This window comes from Cannabis sativa, chromosome 9 (assembly GCF_029168945.1).
Source record: "Cannabis sativa cultivar Pink pepper isolate KNU-18-1 chromosome 9, ASM2916894v1, whole genome shotgun sequence".
NCBI lineage: Eukaryota > Viridiplantae > Streptophyta > Magnoliopsida > Rosales > Cannabaceae > Cannabis > Cannabis sativa.
In genome coordinates this window covers 5,515,642-5,532,416 of record NC_083609.1, presented here as the reverse complement: position 1 = coordinate 5,532,416, position 16,775 = coordinate 5,515,642, and the positions used below count along the sequence as shown (strand labels likewise).

General features: G+C 26.6%; 1 protein-coding gene across 3 annotated transcripts; it reads left to right on the top strand.

The window, feature by feature from the left end:
- Positions 1-336: 336 nt before the first annotated feature.
- On the top strand, positions 337-14,790 carry LOC115722819 (probable polygalacturonase). 3 transcript variants are annotated; one of them, XM_061104504.1, is made up of 7 exons: positions 337-362; positions 11,804-12,059; positions 12,652-12,972; positions 13,091-13,211; positions 13,312-13,486; positions 13,597-13,667; positions 13,804-14,790. In XM_061104504.1, the coding sequence occupies exons 2-7, from the start codon at positions 12,054-12,056 to the stop codon at positions 14,475-14,477; spliced, it is 1,368 nt and encodes a 455-aa protein (XP_060960487.1). In that variant the 5' UTR covers positions 337-362; positions 11,804-12,053; the 3' UTR covers positions 14,478-14,790. The 3 variants fall into 3 exon arrangements, with proteins under 3 accessions (XP_060960487.1, XP_030508010.2, XP_030508009.2); XM_030652150.2 differs by lacking the exon at positions 337-362 and having other exon boundaries at positions 11,770-12,059; XM_030652149.2 differs by lacking the exons at positions 337-362; positions 11,804-12,059 and having other exon boundaries at positions 12,622-12,972.
- The last annotated feature ends 1,985 nt before the right edge of the window (positions 14,791-16,775 follow it).

Below are 16,775 nucleotides of genomic sequence, written 5' to 3'. Positions count from 1 at the left end.
ATAATAATAATAATAATAATTAATAATAAAAATTGGTCATTTTGTAGGGTCCTTAAAAGGAGAGAGATAATAGCCAAAGAATTGTTTTTCTCATCATTGCACGTGGTTTCGTCCTCTCACCTAAGCAAAATTATAAATGAAGACAAAACCTCTAATTGCAGTGTCTGATTTTGGTTTCTCCAAATCAACATATAAAGTCAAGTGCATTAATATGTATAATTGTGTATATATATATAAGCTTAAATGGGTTGTTTTCATATTTGGTATTACAATTCTTCTCTATTGTCCCTAACTACTCTTTTGACCCCCTTTATTGCTTAAGAGTTAAGACCCTAAAAAAAAAAAAACAGTCCTTGCTTTTAGTCTTTGTTTTTTTTTAGGTCTTAAAATAAATAAAACAAAAAAAGAAAAAAAATATTATGGGTTTTTTTCTACTAAGATGACAAGTCTTTAGTTCTCTCTTTTGTGTGAATGAGATGATGATGATTATACTAACTTTTTGGTCCCTAAGCTTTATGCATTAACAAAAGAAAATAACATTGTTTTTTTTTCTTCTTTTGTAGGTGTAACAAAAATTCGTGTTCATATATGAAGATAATTTTGTTTTTGTTGTTTTAATAATTTATTTTTTTTTTTATATTGACCATATAGCAAAATTGTGGCTATAATAATAATTCATGAGCATTAATTAATATCCAGTAGTAATGACCCACATTTTAACGTTCAATGAATAACAACTTTTCGACCAAATTGATAAATTTATGCCTTTTGATTGATCCAGCAAAAACTTTGCATAAAAATATAAACATATATATTTTTTTAAATAAAAATAAAAATATATTTATTATATAATAAATATAAAAACTAGGTATCAAATGTGAAAGTTGGACATTGTTAGGTGCTTTCAGTAGTACTACTCTTTTGGTTTTTAGGGTTTTTTTTAATTGAGTTTGGAGGAATGTTCAAGCAAAAACAATTCATTGTTGCTGGCAAAACTTCTAGTTCAAAGAGTTTGCAACTATAAAAAGTAACATCAAATTGAGTCTATTTTTCTTTTATTCCTTTTTTTTTTCATTATATAAAAAAAAAAGTGGTGTGGAATCACAAGATGCAGCAGCATATATACTAGGGCCACCACCAATACATTGTATAATTTTTATAAAAACTAATATGAGAGACTTAATAGTACACTAGACATAAAGTGTAATAGAAGCTTGTTAGACTTGGACCAAAAATTGGTATATTTTTTAATTTTAATTTTTGACTGACACCCTTTTAACCTTATCAGCTTTTGAGTCTTACTATATAACAAATTCAAGTCTTCATTATTCGTTTTGATTGAAGCTTTCTTCTGTAAGGCTTTTCTTTTAATTAATTACCATGTTTTTTTATTTTTCAATATCAAATGTTATTTGGTTGGTATATCAAAAAATAAAAATAAAAATAAAAATAAATAACATACACAAACTGTCGGTAGATTGAAATGCTCAAACAGGATTCTTCCACTGTTTTCATGTTATAAAAACAAATAATAAAATGACAAAAGCTTTCTTGTTTTTTTTATCCATGAAAAAAATAATAAAAAAAAAAAGAGACTCATTGTCAGAAACAATAAATATATAAATATATATATTTTTTTAACATTAACATTCGAAGAGCTATAAAGATGGTCTGATCTCATCTTCTCTTGTAGTCCCTGTCGTAAAGCTTGGATTTTGTTATTATAATTTTAGTTTTATATATGATAATGTATTTCAATCATTTTAATATTAATATTTTTAGAAAAATTTAATTGACTTAATACAATACGAGTTCTAGGTTTTTTTTTTTTTTTTATCAGTTTAAATTTTTTATTCTTATCACCAACAAATTCAAGACCATCCACAACAATTTGAATTTTTTTGAATTTATTGTTAATTAAATTTGAGCTGACGTTATACTGTTTTTTTTCACCAATTTACGAAATAAAGAATATTATTTGTAATTGTCAAATGTAAATTAAATATTAAAGAACTCAAAATAACATATTTAATTTCAAATTAAAAAATATTATGATTTTAAGAGTGCCACAAAGACATAAGAATATGAATTAAGAATTGGACGGAGAATAGAAATAGAAAAGTGAAATTCAATAATAATTTTTTAAAAAATAATATTTCAATGCATTAAAATGCAATTAAATAAATTATTTAAAAAAAAATGCAATCAAATTAATAAATTAAATGAAAGTTTATTTTTTTTCTATATTATTCTATTTAATTTATTATCCTTAACAAAACTATCCTAAGGGTGTTTGGTTGAAATAAAGAATGAAAATAGAATGATAGAAATGAGAATAAAAATAAAAATAGAAATGAAATTGATTAAATTTCATGCATATAAAAACTAGATAAAAAAATTATTAATTTATTTTATTTGTTATTGGAATTATCTTTTCCCCATTTTCAAATGGAATAGTTTAATGATAGAAAAATATCATTTTAATATTTTAAAAAAATTTAAAATATAAACAAACAAAAGAAGAAACTTATCTAAAATTTTAAAATGTCACTAAATAAAAAAAAAAATTAATTAATTATTTTTTTATTCCATTTCATTTTATCACCTCCAACCAATCCATACTTAAGTTTAAACACAATTAATCTATATTGTGCTATTATATATGGAGGAGTTTTATTACAACTTTCTCAATTTACTCCTTTGGAAACACATGTGTTTTTTTTAAGGGTGTATTTGGAAGTAACTGTGTAATTACTAGGTAGGGTAATTACTAGGGTGGTAATTACACAATTTAGTAATTACACTATATTTTAAAATGCAATGTGTGTTTGGATATGATGTGGTAATTACATATGAATTCCTAATATCTTGTTTGGCAAAATAGTTAGTAACTACATGGGAAAATAATATTTTTTAGTAGCTAATGTTTAATATGGAAAATTTTTAGTAATTATACAGTGTAATTACATCCAATTCTCATGGGGGGCCATGAGAATTGGAGAGTGTAATTGGAATCCCTCAATTACTTCTAATTACACAGTTACAGTGTAATTACATGGTTAGACAAACATGCCAAATTGTGTAATTACCTCCAATTACACTCAAATCCAATTACACTGTGGCTTTCCAAACGTACCCTAAATATATTTTTTTTCCATTTTTTTCATGATAATGTTTGTTGTAGTAGTTACAATATTATTTTTGTAATTTTTTTTTAATAATTTACTGTATCAAAAATAGAATTCTTGTTATTCTAATTTACCACACTTGTAAATGTAGCAAAATTAATATTATGTAAGTGTACACACAGTCGCAATTTGTAATAAATCTTGAAAGACCAAGTATCATCTCACAATAATTAATCTTTATTATTAAATAAACTTCTAGGATTTTAAACAAAAAAAATAATAACAAGTTAAAAACAATAAAAGAATAGAGAAATAACAATGAGAAAAATATGGATTATTATAATTTCCAAATCGTAATCTGATTAAGACTTACAAACTTACTTTATGTGAAAATTTTTTATATTTCTATGACAAAATTTAATCACAAAAAATGTATTAAATAAATAAAACAACTCATAAAATAATACAAATAATCTAGATTCAAGTCTCATTTTTTAAAATTTTTATTTGAATTCATAAATAATAATTATAGGTGATTAGTTAATAATTGCATAATTAAATTAGATTGCATGGAAATAAAATAAGAGAAGAAGATAAAATTGAATAACTATTTTAATCCATAAAAAAAAAAAAAATCAAGTTATTCACATAATAATCTCAAAAATAAATTAGCTCATAAAATTCATTCTAATCATCTAAAAATTAATTGAAAACATAAAAGATAAAAATAGATGATGAAAAACACGATTTAGAATCTCCATTGGTATTCTCCTACTTCCATCCGTCACTTCTAGCCTTCAATATTCAGAAAAATCGAATAGCTCCCTTTAACTTAGTCCCAATTTGTGATTTTATTGAATTTAGAATGTTGTCAAAAATAGTTGAATTGCTTCGAGTCGCCGCTCTTGACTTTTCTCCAAAAATTATTTTCTATAACTTTAGAAGAGTTGTGATTTTTGATATTGAATTTTGAAAACTTGAATTTTTAAATCATCTAAAATGTACCAAGTCAAAAAATTCAATTCTAATATTCTTTTTGTAAAATTTAATCATTTCATCACTAAAAAACTCAAAAAACACCAAAAATTCACCAAAAAGTGAAACTCTCTTCATCTCAAACTTAAAATTAACATAAAAGCAAAAATAAACATAAATCCAAATAATAAAACATTACAAATTGATGAGAATCATGAAGTTTCATCTAAAAAAACAATTAGTAATGAGTGAAGTAGCTCATGTTTTTATATATGACTCAATATTTTTACATTTAATTTATGTGAGATAATATTCTTCAATACAAATAAATGACTTTAAAACAACCTCAAAATAAACCTAATTTTAGACACAATCAATCAATCCATATTGTATTATATATGATATTCACTCATTTCACAGCAAAGGAAGAATGGAAAGAAATGATGATTTTAATTGGTTCACCTAGTGTAGTCGATATATTTCAGGGGTCATATTTTACAACTAAATCTATCCAATGATTCCTTTTGATCACTTACAACAATATCTATCCTATTCCCTTTCCTACATAGAAACTAGAATAAAATCTTAAACCAACAAACCAAAACAATAATATTAAAATAAATGATGAAAAGGAGGGTGGATGACGTGTCAACAATAAACTTGTTCCTAACAGTGGGACCCAAAAACAAGCATGACTGACGGTAACACAATCAATTTTTATTGTTTATTTTATAGTTGAAGAAGAAATATAGATGGGGAACCATATTATCTTTTATGCAACTAAATAAAATTAAAATAAATTAATAAAAATCAATATTTATAATACATATTATATTAAAATTATTTAGAAATAAAATCGTAATAATTTTATTTTATTTACTTTATCAGCAAATGTAATAAAAAATAATGCTTAAATTAACTATCTTAATTAAGAAATAATATAAAGTATTAATTATTTTATAATATATATTTTTAAGGATAAATTGTAATTTAAAATTTTATTTTATTTTCTAAAAAAGTAAAAATAAATAAAAATCATTATCTTTAATTAATGACATTTAATTAGGGAATATGTAGAGAAAATATTCTTTTTTACCCCTTACTAAACCAATTGACACATACATGTCCCATTTCTCATTTTAATTAACAATAGAATTAAAATTATTACCATATTTACGATTTGTTTGTAAGTAATTTAACATTCCTATTAAATACTTGTAGTTTCTAATATTGTCACCTTGCAATACTTGATATGTAGTTAACTATTTTTTATAATAATTATTAAATTAAAATAAATAAAAATTAATACTTAATCATCATAATTAAAATATAACAATCATCTCTAAGGATTGCACCATTTTTTTCCTAATTTAGTACATTATTTACTATTTTTGGTTCAACATCTTCAATCGTTTATCACTAAATATGACACAAAATAAAATAATTTTACTTAAAATATCTCATATTTTATATTATTTACGGTAATAATTAATTTATAATACAGTCATATATATTATCAATAAATAATTTATGATTATTTTTTAAATTAAATTAAAAAAAAAAAGAATTAGAATGAAAAATACACTGATATAGTGTACATTAAAAATCCAACATCAATTTAGTGAAATTAATAGAATGGAACACTCTTAGTGGGTGTGTTTGGTTAAAGGTAATAAAATAAAATAGAATAGAAAGAAAATAATTTTTATTTCATTATTTTGTTTATTTTGTTTAGTTGCATTTTTAAGTATTAGAATATTATTCCAATAAAATGCTTTTTTTATCATTTTTGTAGAATGACTACTCCATTTTAAAATGGAAGGAAAGATCATTCTAATGTAATTACATGAGAAAAAATTTAATAATTTTTTTATTTATTTTTTTAATGGAATGAAAGATTATTCTAATGTAACATGAGAAAAATTTAATGATTTTATCAATTTTTTTATGTATTTTAAATTTTATTCTATTCTTATTCTCATTCTCATTCTCATTCTTATTCCTATGTTTTTATTCATACTCTCTTCGTAGTTGTTTCTTTACTATATATCTTTTAAAATATCATATTAAAATTCTATTTTTTTTATTTTATCTCACATATTTACATTATACTATATATTAATTTTTTTTATATATTTTTTTCTATCATCTAAATATTATATTTTTATATATTTTTTATTAATTAAAACAAAAAGACAAAAAAAAGTAATAAAATAATTAAAAAATATTTTTTGGAAAGAAAAAATAATATATAATATTTTTAATTCACTCCAATTACTATTCATTAGCTGCATGTAACTAATGACCTATTTTAACTTACTATTTACTAAATTCTTTAAAATTTTAACTAATATATTGAGAATGCATTTTTGTGAATAGTATTATGGGCTACACTTAGTTAGATGTGGTAATTGTGTTAATATATATATATATGTTGTAGTAGTGAGTGAGTGATTGAGGCCAGGCTAGCATCTTTAGAATGATTGAGAGAGAGAGAGTGAGAGAAAGTGGGTCCCACTCTCTCACTCCTCTGCTCTGTCAATCCACATGCGCTCTCTCAATGCCCTATGCACTCCTCACTTATTTTAATACCCTTTATTCTCATTCTCACCCATTGTATCACCAAATTCTACTATACTACTTATCTCTTTACCACCCCTTATCAATTTTATCCTAACTAACCCCTTTTCTTTTTTTTATTTTATTTTTTCTTTACAATTCTTGCTCCCTCTCTTTTCTTGTTTCTTTCCATTATATGCCTAAAATCTTATTTTTCACAACTAACTCCACGAAATTCCTAAGACCACTTTTATTTTTATTATTATTTTTTAAAAAAAATTATCAACATTTCATACTTTTTCATTCAATAAATAAATAAATAATACTTTTATTTTATTTAACATTACAACATACAATTATTTTTATTCATTAAATTAGCATACTAAGTCATTTACAATAACATGAAAAAAAATACTCTAACAACAACTTTAGTTAGGGATCCAATAAATTATCAGCAATCAAGCATTAAAGAAGTATGAAATATACAAGGCTTCCAAACCAAATAAATATATGACAGAACCTACTTATCAGTGACTATCAATCAGTGATCTCTCGATAAAAATTGGGACATAATAATCTATTATTTAAATCATAAATAAGAGAAATAACACGACTAACCATGTTGTGATGCTTAATCATAAAAGATTGAAACACATAACAAATGGCCAATAAAAATCTGGAGATCTCCCAAATCAGACGACCGAGGATATAAACCAAGATATCTTCACCGAATCAATTTGAGATTATCAATGAAACCCCAATAAATTAATAGGAGACAACACTTGCATTTTACATCAAACCAATATCAATCCTTACTAATTAGTAGGGCAGTGAAAATATAATGCTATTATATAAATAAAACAAACAAGAAATAACAATAAGAAAACTTGAAAAGAAAAAAAAAAGACATAAAAAAAGGGCAAACTAAGGACAAAACGACACCAATTTGCCAATTAATTTTAAACTCCTAAGAATCCCTCCCACACCCTGAAGCCCCCACAAACCAAATTCAAACAAGCTACAACCCAACCCTTGAACTGAACCTGAACTCATGCCCAACCTCACATTCCTCCCACACCCCACGATCCGAACACAAAATTCTTCTCTGCAAGAATTGAGAAACAACCCAACCAAAACCACCAAAACTCCTCCACCAGGCCTTGCCAGACCTGGATCGATCACCATCACCCCATAGAGACACCATCTTGAAAAGAGAGAGAGAGGGAGATTAGGAGAGCAAAGAGAGAAATGAGATTAATATGAACCATCCACTCACCCAACTACCGTGTCGATTAAGAAACTTGACCAGAATCACACCTAAGCCTAGAGAGGGTAGATAGGCTTGGTCGAAAAGAAAAAAGATGACTAGCAACTGAAGTTTTTTGAGAAATCATAGCAGACCGAGAGAACAAAGATATTATAATTAACATGAACAATTTCTAAGTAGACTATCATTTACCTAATTATTCTAAACAATTCTATGTATTTTTCATAATGAGAATATTTTGTAAATATTCTATAGTTTTAATTATTTTGGGGAGTTTAAGACTTATGAGATTGTAATTTTAGTTGAGACTCCTCATAAATCTTTACTACGAAACATGTAAAAATAATTTCATTATGAAAAACTAAAATCAAATTGTTATCATGATTTATATTTTGTTAAAGGATATTAGTGGAAAAATATCTATTTTTCTCAATTGTTATACTTTAATTTAGTATATTTTTTTGTGGTGGTAATAAATCATTAATTAATTTAAGAGTTTTTCGTAAATATATATTTTTTATGTCTTATTTACAATACATTTACAGTCTAAATTTTTTATTTACAGTTTTACAAAATTAATTTTTCAAAAATACAATTTTAAAGTTCTCAAGTTGGTATTTCTTTTTAATAATGCATGGTATAATGTTTACAATCTCTATTATTATTAAATGTTCTAGCCAATTAATTCACTTATTAGTCAAACCATTTAATAAAAGAGATGCGATGGAAGGTTAGGCTTCTGAAAATACTTGGTTGATTGTAATACTCATGTCCTGTGGTTAGTATTAGGGGATTTTAACAATATTTTAAACAAGGAAGAGAGTATTGGAATGAAGTTATGGCTTGGAAACTCGAATGCCTTTCAAAAATGTGTTGAAACTTGCAAGTTAATTAGAAGATGTCAAATACAACCACATTTTGTAAATTTTTTGAAAGAGATCAATTCAAGAGTCCATACTCTCATGCCTAAGGAGATTATAGGCCAATTACATACTGCAATGTGGTTTATAAGGTAGCTACAAAATTGATATGATAGAGACTCAAGAATATTCTTTCTAGTTTAATAGCTCAAAATCAAGGTGGAATCATATATAGCAGGTTCATTGCTCATAATATTATAATTTGTCATGACCCTGTGCGCCATTATGGAAGGAATAGTTGTCGACCTAGTTGTATGATTAAGTTGGAATTAAGAAAAGCTTATGATACTGTTGAATGAAATTTCTTAGAGGAGATGTTAGAAGCTTTCTAATTCCCATGTTCCTTTATCAGGTCGATCATGAACTATATTAGAACTCCCTAATTTTTACTAATGTTTAATGGTGAATCGCATGTTTTTTTTGAATCTAATCAGGGTTTGAGATATGGCGACTAATGTCCCCTCTATTATTTGTTTTAGGCATGTAATACTTATCTCATATAATAAAAAAAAAAAAATAGGAAGCTAGATGAGTTTAAGTTCCATAAGAGATGTGGAGACTTGGAATTGAATCATATGAGTTTTTAAGGATGATGCTTTTTTGTTCTGTCATGGGGATTACAAGTCAATACGTGACATGTTGATTGATAAAATGGCAGCCATGACTCGAAGATGGAGTACGAGGAATTTATCTTTTGCAAGAAGGATTACTTTGATAAAAATCTATTTTAATCTCAATCCACACATAAATGCAATTTGTAGGTCATTCTTTATAGGACACCTTTTTATTTTTTGTTTTTAAAATTAAAAAATAAAAATGGTTAAAAGAACGCATTTTTCTTTTTCAAAAACAAAATTTTAAAAATAAAATTTTTACTTTCATTTTATGATTAAAAAATTAAAAAATAAAAGTGTTACTAAACGACACCTTAGCAAAAAATAAAAGTTAAGAAAACAACTTAAAAAAAAACAAAAAATTAACCTCACAAAAACTATAAAACAAATAAAAAATAATGAGAAAATCAATATCGTGACAATTATAAATCGACTATAAATAAACTATAAAATAATCAAAAAAGAATATCGAACAATTATTGATTTTACTGAAGAACGTATTGTTGTAAAAAAAAATTCAAACTGTAAAGATGAAATTTTCTTTATGTTAATGTATTTTTGTATTTTTTTTTCCAAATTTTTTGTATATATGTATAAGTTTCTTTAATCTACATTTAATAAAGGTTATTTAGGATTTTTGCCCCGAATTATAACCTATGTATTATTGTACTTCTTAAATTTTTCAACCCGTTAAAAATGGTCCATAAACTATTCACAATATTGTAAATTGATCATTCTATCAAATTTTGTCACACGTGACAAACAAAATAATGACACGGCTGCTTAGCTAGTTGCCACGCCAGTACCATGTTAACACTACATGTGTAATTAATTTGAAAAAATATAATTTATTTTTTAATTAAGTTGTACATAATTTTCTTAATCATTAATTTATTTTTAGTTTAATGATTTTTTAAAAATACATAATTTTTAAATTTTTTAATACTAAATTATACATGTGGCTGTTGTAGCAATTGACATTTTATTTGTCATGTGTGACAAAATTTGATAGAATGACTAATTTATAATACTATGAATAGTTCAAAAATTATTTGTGATGGACTAAAAAGTTCAGAGGACAGAATAATGCATATGTCATAGTTCATAGAGCAAAAATCATAAAACTTTTTATTGGCATGCATGCCCTCTTTTTTAGAAAAAAACTAGCGGTAAAACTTAATTAAAATTCTTAAAAAATTTGACAAAATGTAAAAAAAAAATAAATTGTATATTAAAATATAAAAATTGAAAAAAAAATGGGTATTTCAAATAGATTTATTTATTTAATTTTAAAAAGGAAAATTCCATAAATTTTTTAAGGTGAAATGTGAAATGGTGTGATTTTTTTTTCTTCAGTTCTTTGGTATAAAAGAAGGGTAAATACTATTTTAAACTCTATAGTTTACAAAAGTTACTAATTGTACCATCTCTTTATAAGATTTTTAAAGTGGAATGTGATGTGGAATGGTGTGAATTTTTTTCAATTCTTTGGTATAAAAAAGGGTAAATACTATTTTGTACCTTGTGTTTTGCAAAAGTTACTAATTAAACTATTTGTTTTATTAAATGATAAAATAAACATTGTATTTTCAAAAATATTACAAATAGGATACTAATTGATTTTTTATCAAAATAAAATTTAATAATAATATGATCTAGAGGTGTTATGACAAAGTTGTTTATATTTTGTGTATCTATTCATGTTAAGAATTGTCTTCAAATTTTTTATATTAAAAAAATTATCAAAAATTAAGCTCAGCGTCCTATTTTTACCATTTTAAAAAATACAGAGTTTATTTTATCATTTAATAAAACATAGAGTCCAATTAATAAATGATATTTATCCATAAAAGAATTCAATATATATAAATTAAATATGACAAGAAAATATAAATTATTAATTGGGATATATAATTGTAAGAATAAAGATTGGAAGGACTAAACTATAAAAGAAATAGAATATTAGGACTAATAGTAAAATTAATAACAATAAAAATAAAAAACGTAACCAAACAAAAACATTACAACACTGTTCCTGAAAATTTAATAGACAGTTTCTCTCTCTTCTCTTTCTCCTAAATGGGTGGCCGTTTTAAACAATTGTGTCGGCGAGAGACGTTATTAATCATATATGCATAAAGGGTAATTAGTGATTAGCGGCAACTAATATTCTATTAATATATTTTTATTATTTTAATGGCTTAATATACTCTCTGGACTTTTTTTTTTCTTTATAACAATTTTGGTGCATATGGAAAGCTGTCATTATTTATTTATTTATTTATTTTTAATTTTCCATAGTGGCAATTCTATAATTTTCTTTTGTATTTTTCTTACTAGTAATATATAACTATTTACGTTTGAGGCATTTATATAATTAATGCCCATAACTCACATACTTACACAAAAGTTCTGTGTTTTTTTTTTCTTTTTCTTTTTTTTTTCCTTTTTTTTTCTTTGTTTTTTTTTTTCTTGGGTTCCTCTGCTTCTCCTTGTCCTTCTTCTCTGAACCAGTTTGGTCTTTGGGCATCACAACCAGTGACTGTTTTAGTCTCTTTGGCCACTGTTGCAGTGGCTTTGACCCAAGAAGATGCTAGTAAGTACGTTTCTTTTTATTTTCATTTTTCTGGGTTGTTTAGTTTAAAGCTTTCTCATTTACCAATTTTAGGATGCCAGACCATAGTTATCTGGATTTCATTTATTTTTCTTTGGTTTTTTCAGATTTGTTTCTTTGTTTGTCCAAATGGGTGCCTGGGATTTTTTCTTATTGAGGCTTATTTTGGTTGATTTGGACATTTTTCTTTAGGCTTCTGTTTATCATCAATAGCTTGCTCAAATGGTGAATCCAATTTTGCTTATGTTTTGGGGTCACTTTCAAATGATTTCATAGGAATATAGATGGCATTATTTGGTAAAATAATAAAGCATGGATTTTTTTTTTTCCTCTTTTCCTTCTGGCTTTCTAAGAATCTTAAGTTTCATATTCTTCCCAATTCTGAATGATTTATTCCGATTCCTATCCTTATTTGTTTATTTCCTTTTTTTTTTCTTCATATTATGATGTTCTGTCATTTGCTCTTGTATTGTGTGTACTTATTTACAAAACAATGAAATGATTAGAATCATATTTGTGTAAGTTGTTCTCAGAATCAATGGCCTTAATTCTGTCTTTTATGCCCTCTTTTCAGGTGGTATTGCTCTTGCTGCTGGCATTGAGCAATGCTGTTAAAATCAATGGAGATGAGAGCCATGGACAATGTAATTACAATAAGCAAACTTTACAACCAAGACCACACAGTGTATCCATTTCTGAGTTTGGTGCTGTTGGAGATGGTAAAACATTGAACACCATTGCCTTTCAAAATGCTATCTTTTATCTCAAGTCTTTCGCCGATAAGGGCGGCGCCCAGCTCTATGTGCCCCCGGGTAGGTGGCTCACTGGAAGTTTTAGTCTTACAAGCCATCTCACCTTGTTTTTGGAGAAAGGGGCTATCATTCTTGGATCTCAGGTACTCCTACTACTACTACTACCACTTGTTTTGTACCAAAAAGAAAAAGTACTTGTGATTTGATATAAGATGTTTATGAATCATTTCTTATACACAATTTGCATTCCTGTTTGTTTAGGACCCTAGTCATTGGGAAGTTGTTGATCCTTTACCATCATATGGTAGAGGTATTGAAATTCCCGGGTCAAGATATCGCAGCTTGATCAATGGATACAATGTAAAAGATGTGGTCATAACAGGTGTGTATTTGTCTGTTCAATCAAAGTTTTTATTCTCATTCTATTTTTTTTGTGTTAGGCAAGACTAATTCCCTTTCTGTTTTGTTATTAACTTTACTAGGTGATAATGGAACTATAGATGGCCAGGGCTCAGTTTGGTGGGACTGGTTCAATTCTCATTCTTTAAAGTATAGCCGTCCTCATCTTGTCGAATTCGTTGATTCTCAATCTGTAGTTGTATCAAATCTTTCATTTGTGAATGCTCCTGCTTATGGCATTCATCCAGTATATTGCAGGTTTGTTAAACTGAGGCATTAAGTTATTCACTCTAATTCTCTAAAATTTCACTCAATTTATTTGGAAGTTAATTTAAATATTTATGTACCATTTCATTGATTGAATGCAGTAATGTACATGTTCACAATATTTCAGTCTCCATCCCTTTAGACTCTCCTCACACTAATGGTATTGTCCCAGGTAATGTTATGATCTCTTGATTGACTCTATTCATGAACTCACACTTGATTCTTTTAATGGTGGTATAGTTATGTTATGAACAATATGTATCCAATTCTATAGAACAAATTTGAACTCTGAATTTTGCATTTTTCAGATTCATCTGATGGTGTTTGTATTGAGGACTGCGCAATAACCTCGGGTTATGATGCCATTTCACTCAAAAGTGGTTGGGATGAATATGGCATTGCCTATGGCAGACCAACAAAAAATGTTCACATCAGACGGGTCGATTTGCAATCATCTTCTGGTTCTTCTCTTGCATTTGGTAGTGAAATGTCTGGTGGCATATCAAATGTGCTTGTGGAGCAGGTCCACTTGTACAATTCACATAGTGGAGTTGAATTTAGAACAACAAAGGGTAGAGGGGGTTATATCAAACAGATCACCATATCAGATGTTGTGATTAAAAATGTTTTCGTGGCGTTTAGTGCCTCGGGACAATGTGGTTCCCATCCTGACGACAAGTATGATCCAACCGCCATCCCAGTTTTAGATCACATCAGTTTGCAGAATGTGGTTGGCAAAAAGATCAGTGTTGCTGGAATTTTTAATGGGATTCAAGAATCTCCCTTCACTTCCATCTGCCTCTACAATATCTCCTTATCAATCAATTCTGGTGCTCCCACCACTTGGGAATGTTCTAATGTCTCAGGCTCTTCTGACTTAGTCTCTCCCGAGCCATGTTCGGAACTTCATAGCACAAAACCGAATTCACCCTCAGGTTGCTTTTCTTTGTCCACTCTATATGGAAAAGCTTCAGCTTTCTAAATACCATGCTCCTCTACACATAACAGTTTCTACAGCAAGAAAAGAAAACAAAAAAACAGAAAGTTTCTATTGTCAATGCCATATCTCATAAGATCAGGCTCCGCCCACATTCTTTCCAATAAGACACATGTTTAGATTATTTGTTTCTTTCTTTTGTTCATCCCTTTCTTTAGTTCTTGCATTATATTCTTGCTTGTTTGCAATCTGCAGATTTGTACAGCTTCATTTCTTCATTCATCATGTGTAAGGAAATTTTTGGTAGTTGATGGCAAATGACAAAAAAAAAAAAGTACTTGTTGGGTTATTCTATTTATTACTTTTGTTAGCATTTTTCTTAAGGACATTTTTGTTATTAATTAAATCATTTTTTTACATTCCATTTCCATGATAAACATAAACATGAATGACCTCTCAAAAAAGAGAAAGAAGAAAATATTGGGGTCAGTCTTATCAGATTGAAACAAATCTAGACATATGGTACTCTACTTTCCAGTTTCCACCCAATATTTTGGAATAGTCTCTCTAATATTCATTTTCTTTCATTGATTTTATTTTTTTAGGAAAAGGGTGTTCCCCCATTTAGCTTTGTGGTACATCATATCATCTAGTGGGTGTGATGTGATTTATATATGTGTATATATAAAAAACAATTATAGAGTGAATTGGACTTAATTGTATTTGACATAATTAGCTGTTACAGCTTTGGAGATGGAATATAAGAGGAAAAGAAAATAAATAATTAAATACTTGTACGATACTAAATATAACATTCGAAAGTAGCATTTTATAACATAATTAAAACAGAGAATTGTTAGTCAAGTTGACACCTGGATTAATTCTTATTTTTAAAAACGTCTTTTCTTATCGTATAATTTAACATGAAATGAATTCCCATTAAAATTTAATAATAGTTTAGTGTTTTAAGTTTCTTAGGTAGCGTTTGGTAACACTTTTTTAATCAGTTTTCTGTTTTTAAAAGTAGAAAAGTGAAAATATTTTTCAAAAACATGTTCTATAAAACTGTTTTTACTTTTCAATTTTATAATTAGAAATCAAAATTTTAAAAACAAAAAGAATCACTTTCAATATTTTTTTAAACAGTTTTTTTTCTTAATCAATCTTTTAGATTAGGACCACACCTGGACCTAAATCCCCTCCCTACGGCCCTGGCGCTAAACCCGACTTTTGACTTGAACCGGAATCCGACCCCGGACCTAGACCCGACTTAAATAAAATCAAAAAATAAAAATAAAAATAAACTTTATAGAACACACTTTTGTTTTCTGTTTTTAAAATTGAAAAACAAAAGTGGTTACAGAACGCATTTTTGTTTTTCAAAAACAAATTTTTTAAAAACAAAAATTTTACTTTCATTTTGTGATTAAAAAATTAAAAAACAAAAGTGTTACCAAACGGCACCTTAATTAATTAGGATAGTATTGTAGTATGGTCCATTTTAATATAAGATGATCTAGAAAGCCATAGTTAAGTGAAGCGGTTAATTTTGTGTTCAACTTCTACTTTAACGATTTTTCATTTTTAACAGAGGTAAGTATTTGTTATTATTTATAGGTCTATCTTGTTAAGAATATTGAGAATTTTCTTTTATGAGTTTATTAATATTATTATTAAGCGGCTAATTCATATTTTATTATCTTCTTTTATTGTGTTGAGCTTAAGCGTGTTAGTTGCTGTTTTTATAATTGTATTGTCTAAATTTTACGGAGATAGTTTATCATATTATGGTTCACAATCTTTTGTGTGTAGTTTTTAATTTGACTAAGCATATCATTTGGTTAGACAAGAGGATTACATCTCGGAAATTCATCAGTGATTATTATGTCCAAAAAAAAAATTGTGTTTTTCTTAATGAATTTATGGTTGAATATTATTCTTATATTAATGAATTTGACTAAGTATATCATTTGGTTAGACAAGAGGATTACATCTCGGAAATTCATCAGTGATTATTATGTCAAAAAAAAAAATTGTGTTTTTCTTAATGAATTTATGGTTGAATATTATTATTATATTTATTGGTTATTTATTTTCCATAATTGTTTTAATGTTGTTGGTGCTAAGGTGCATTTATAGCCAATAAGGTTGAGAAGGGGGCCTTCGAAATTCGATGACTTCTCCTGTCCACAACAGTTTCATTCTTATTCTTCTGCAGCTTTGATTGCAAAGAAGCTAAAACCAAAATCCACATAAAAGAAAAACAGTTAATATTTGAATCTGGCTATGTACACACAAATATTCATAAATAAATTAATTAATAGAAAACGAAATTATATACAT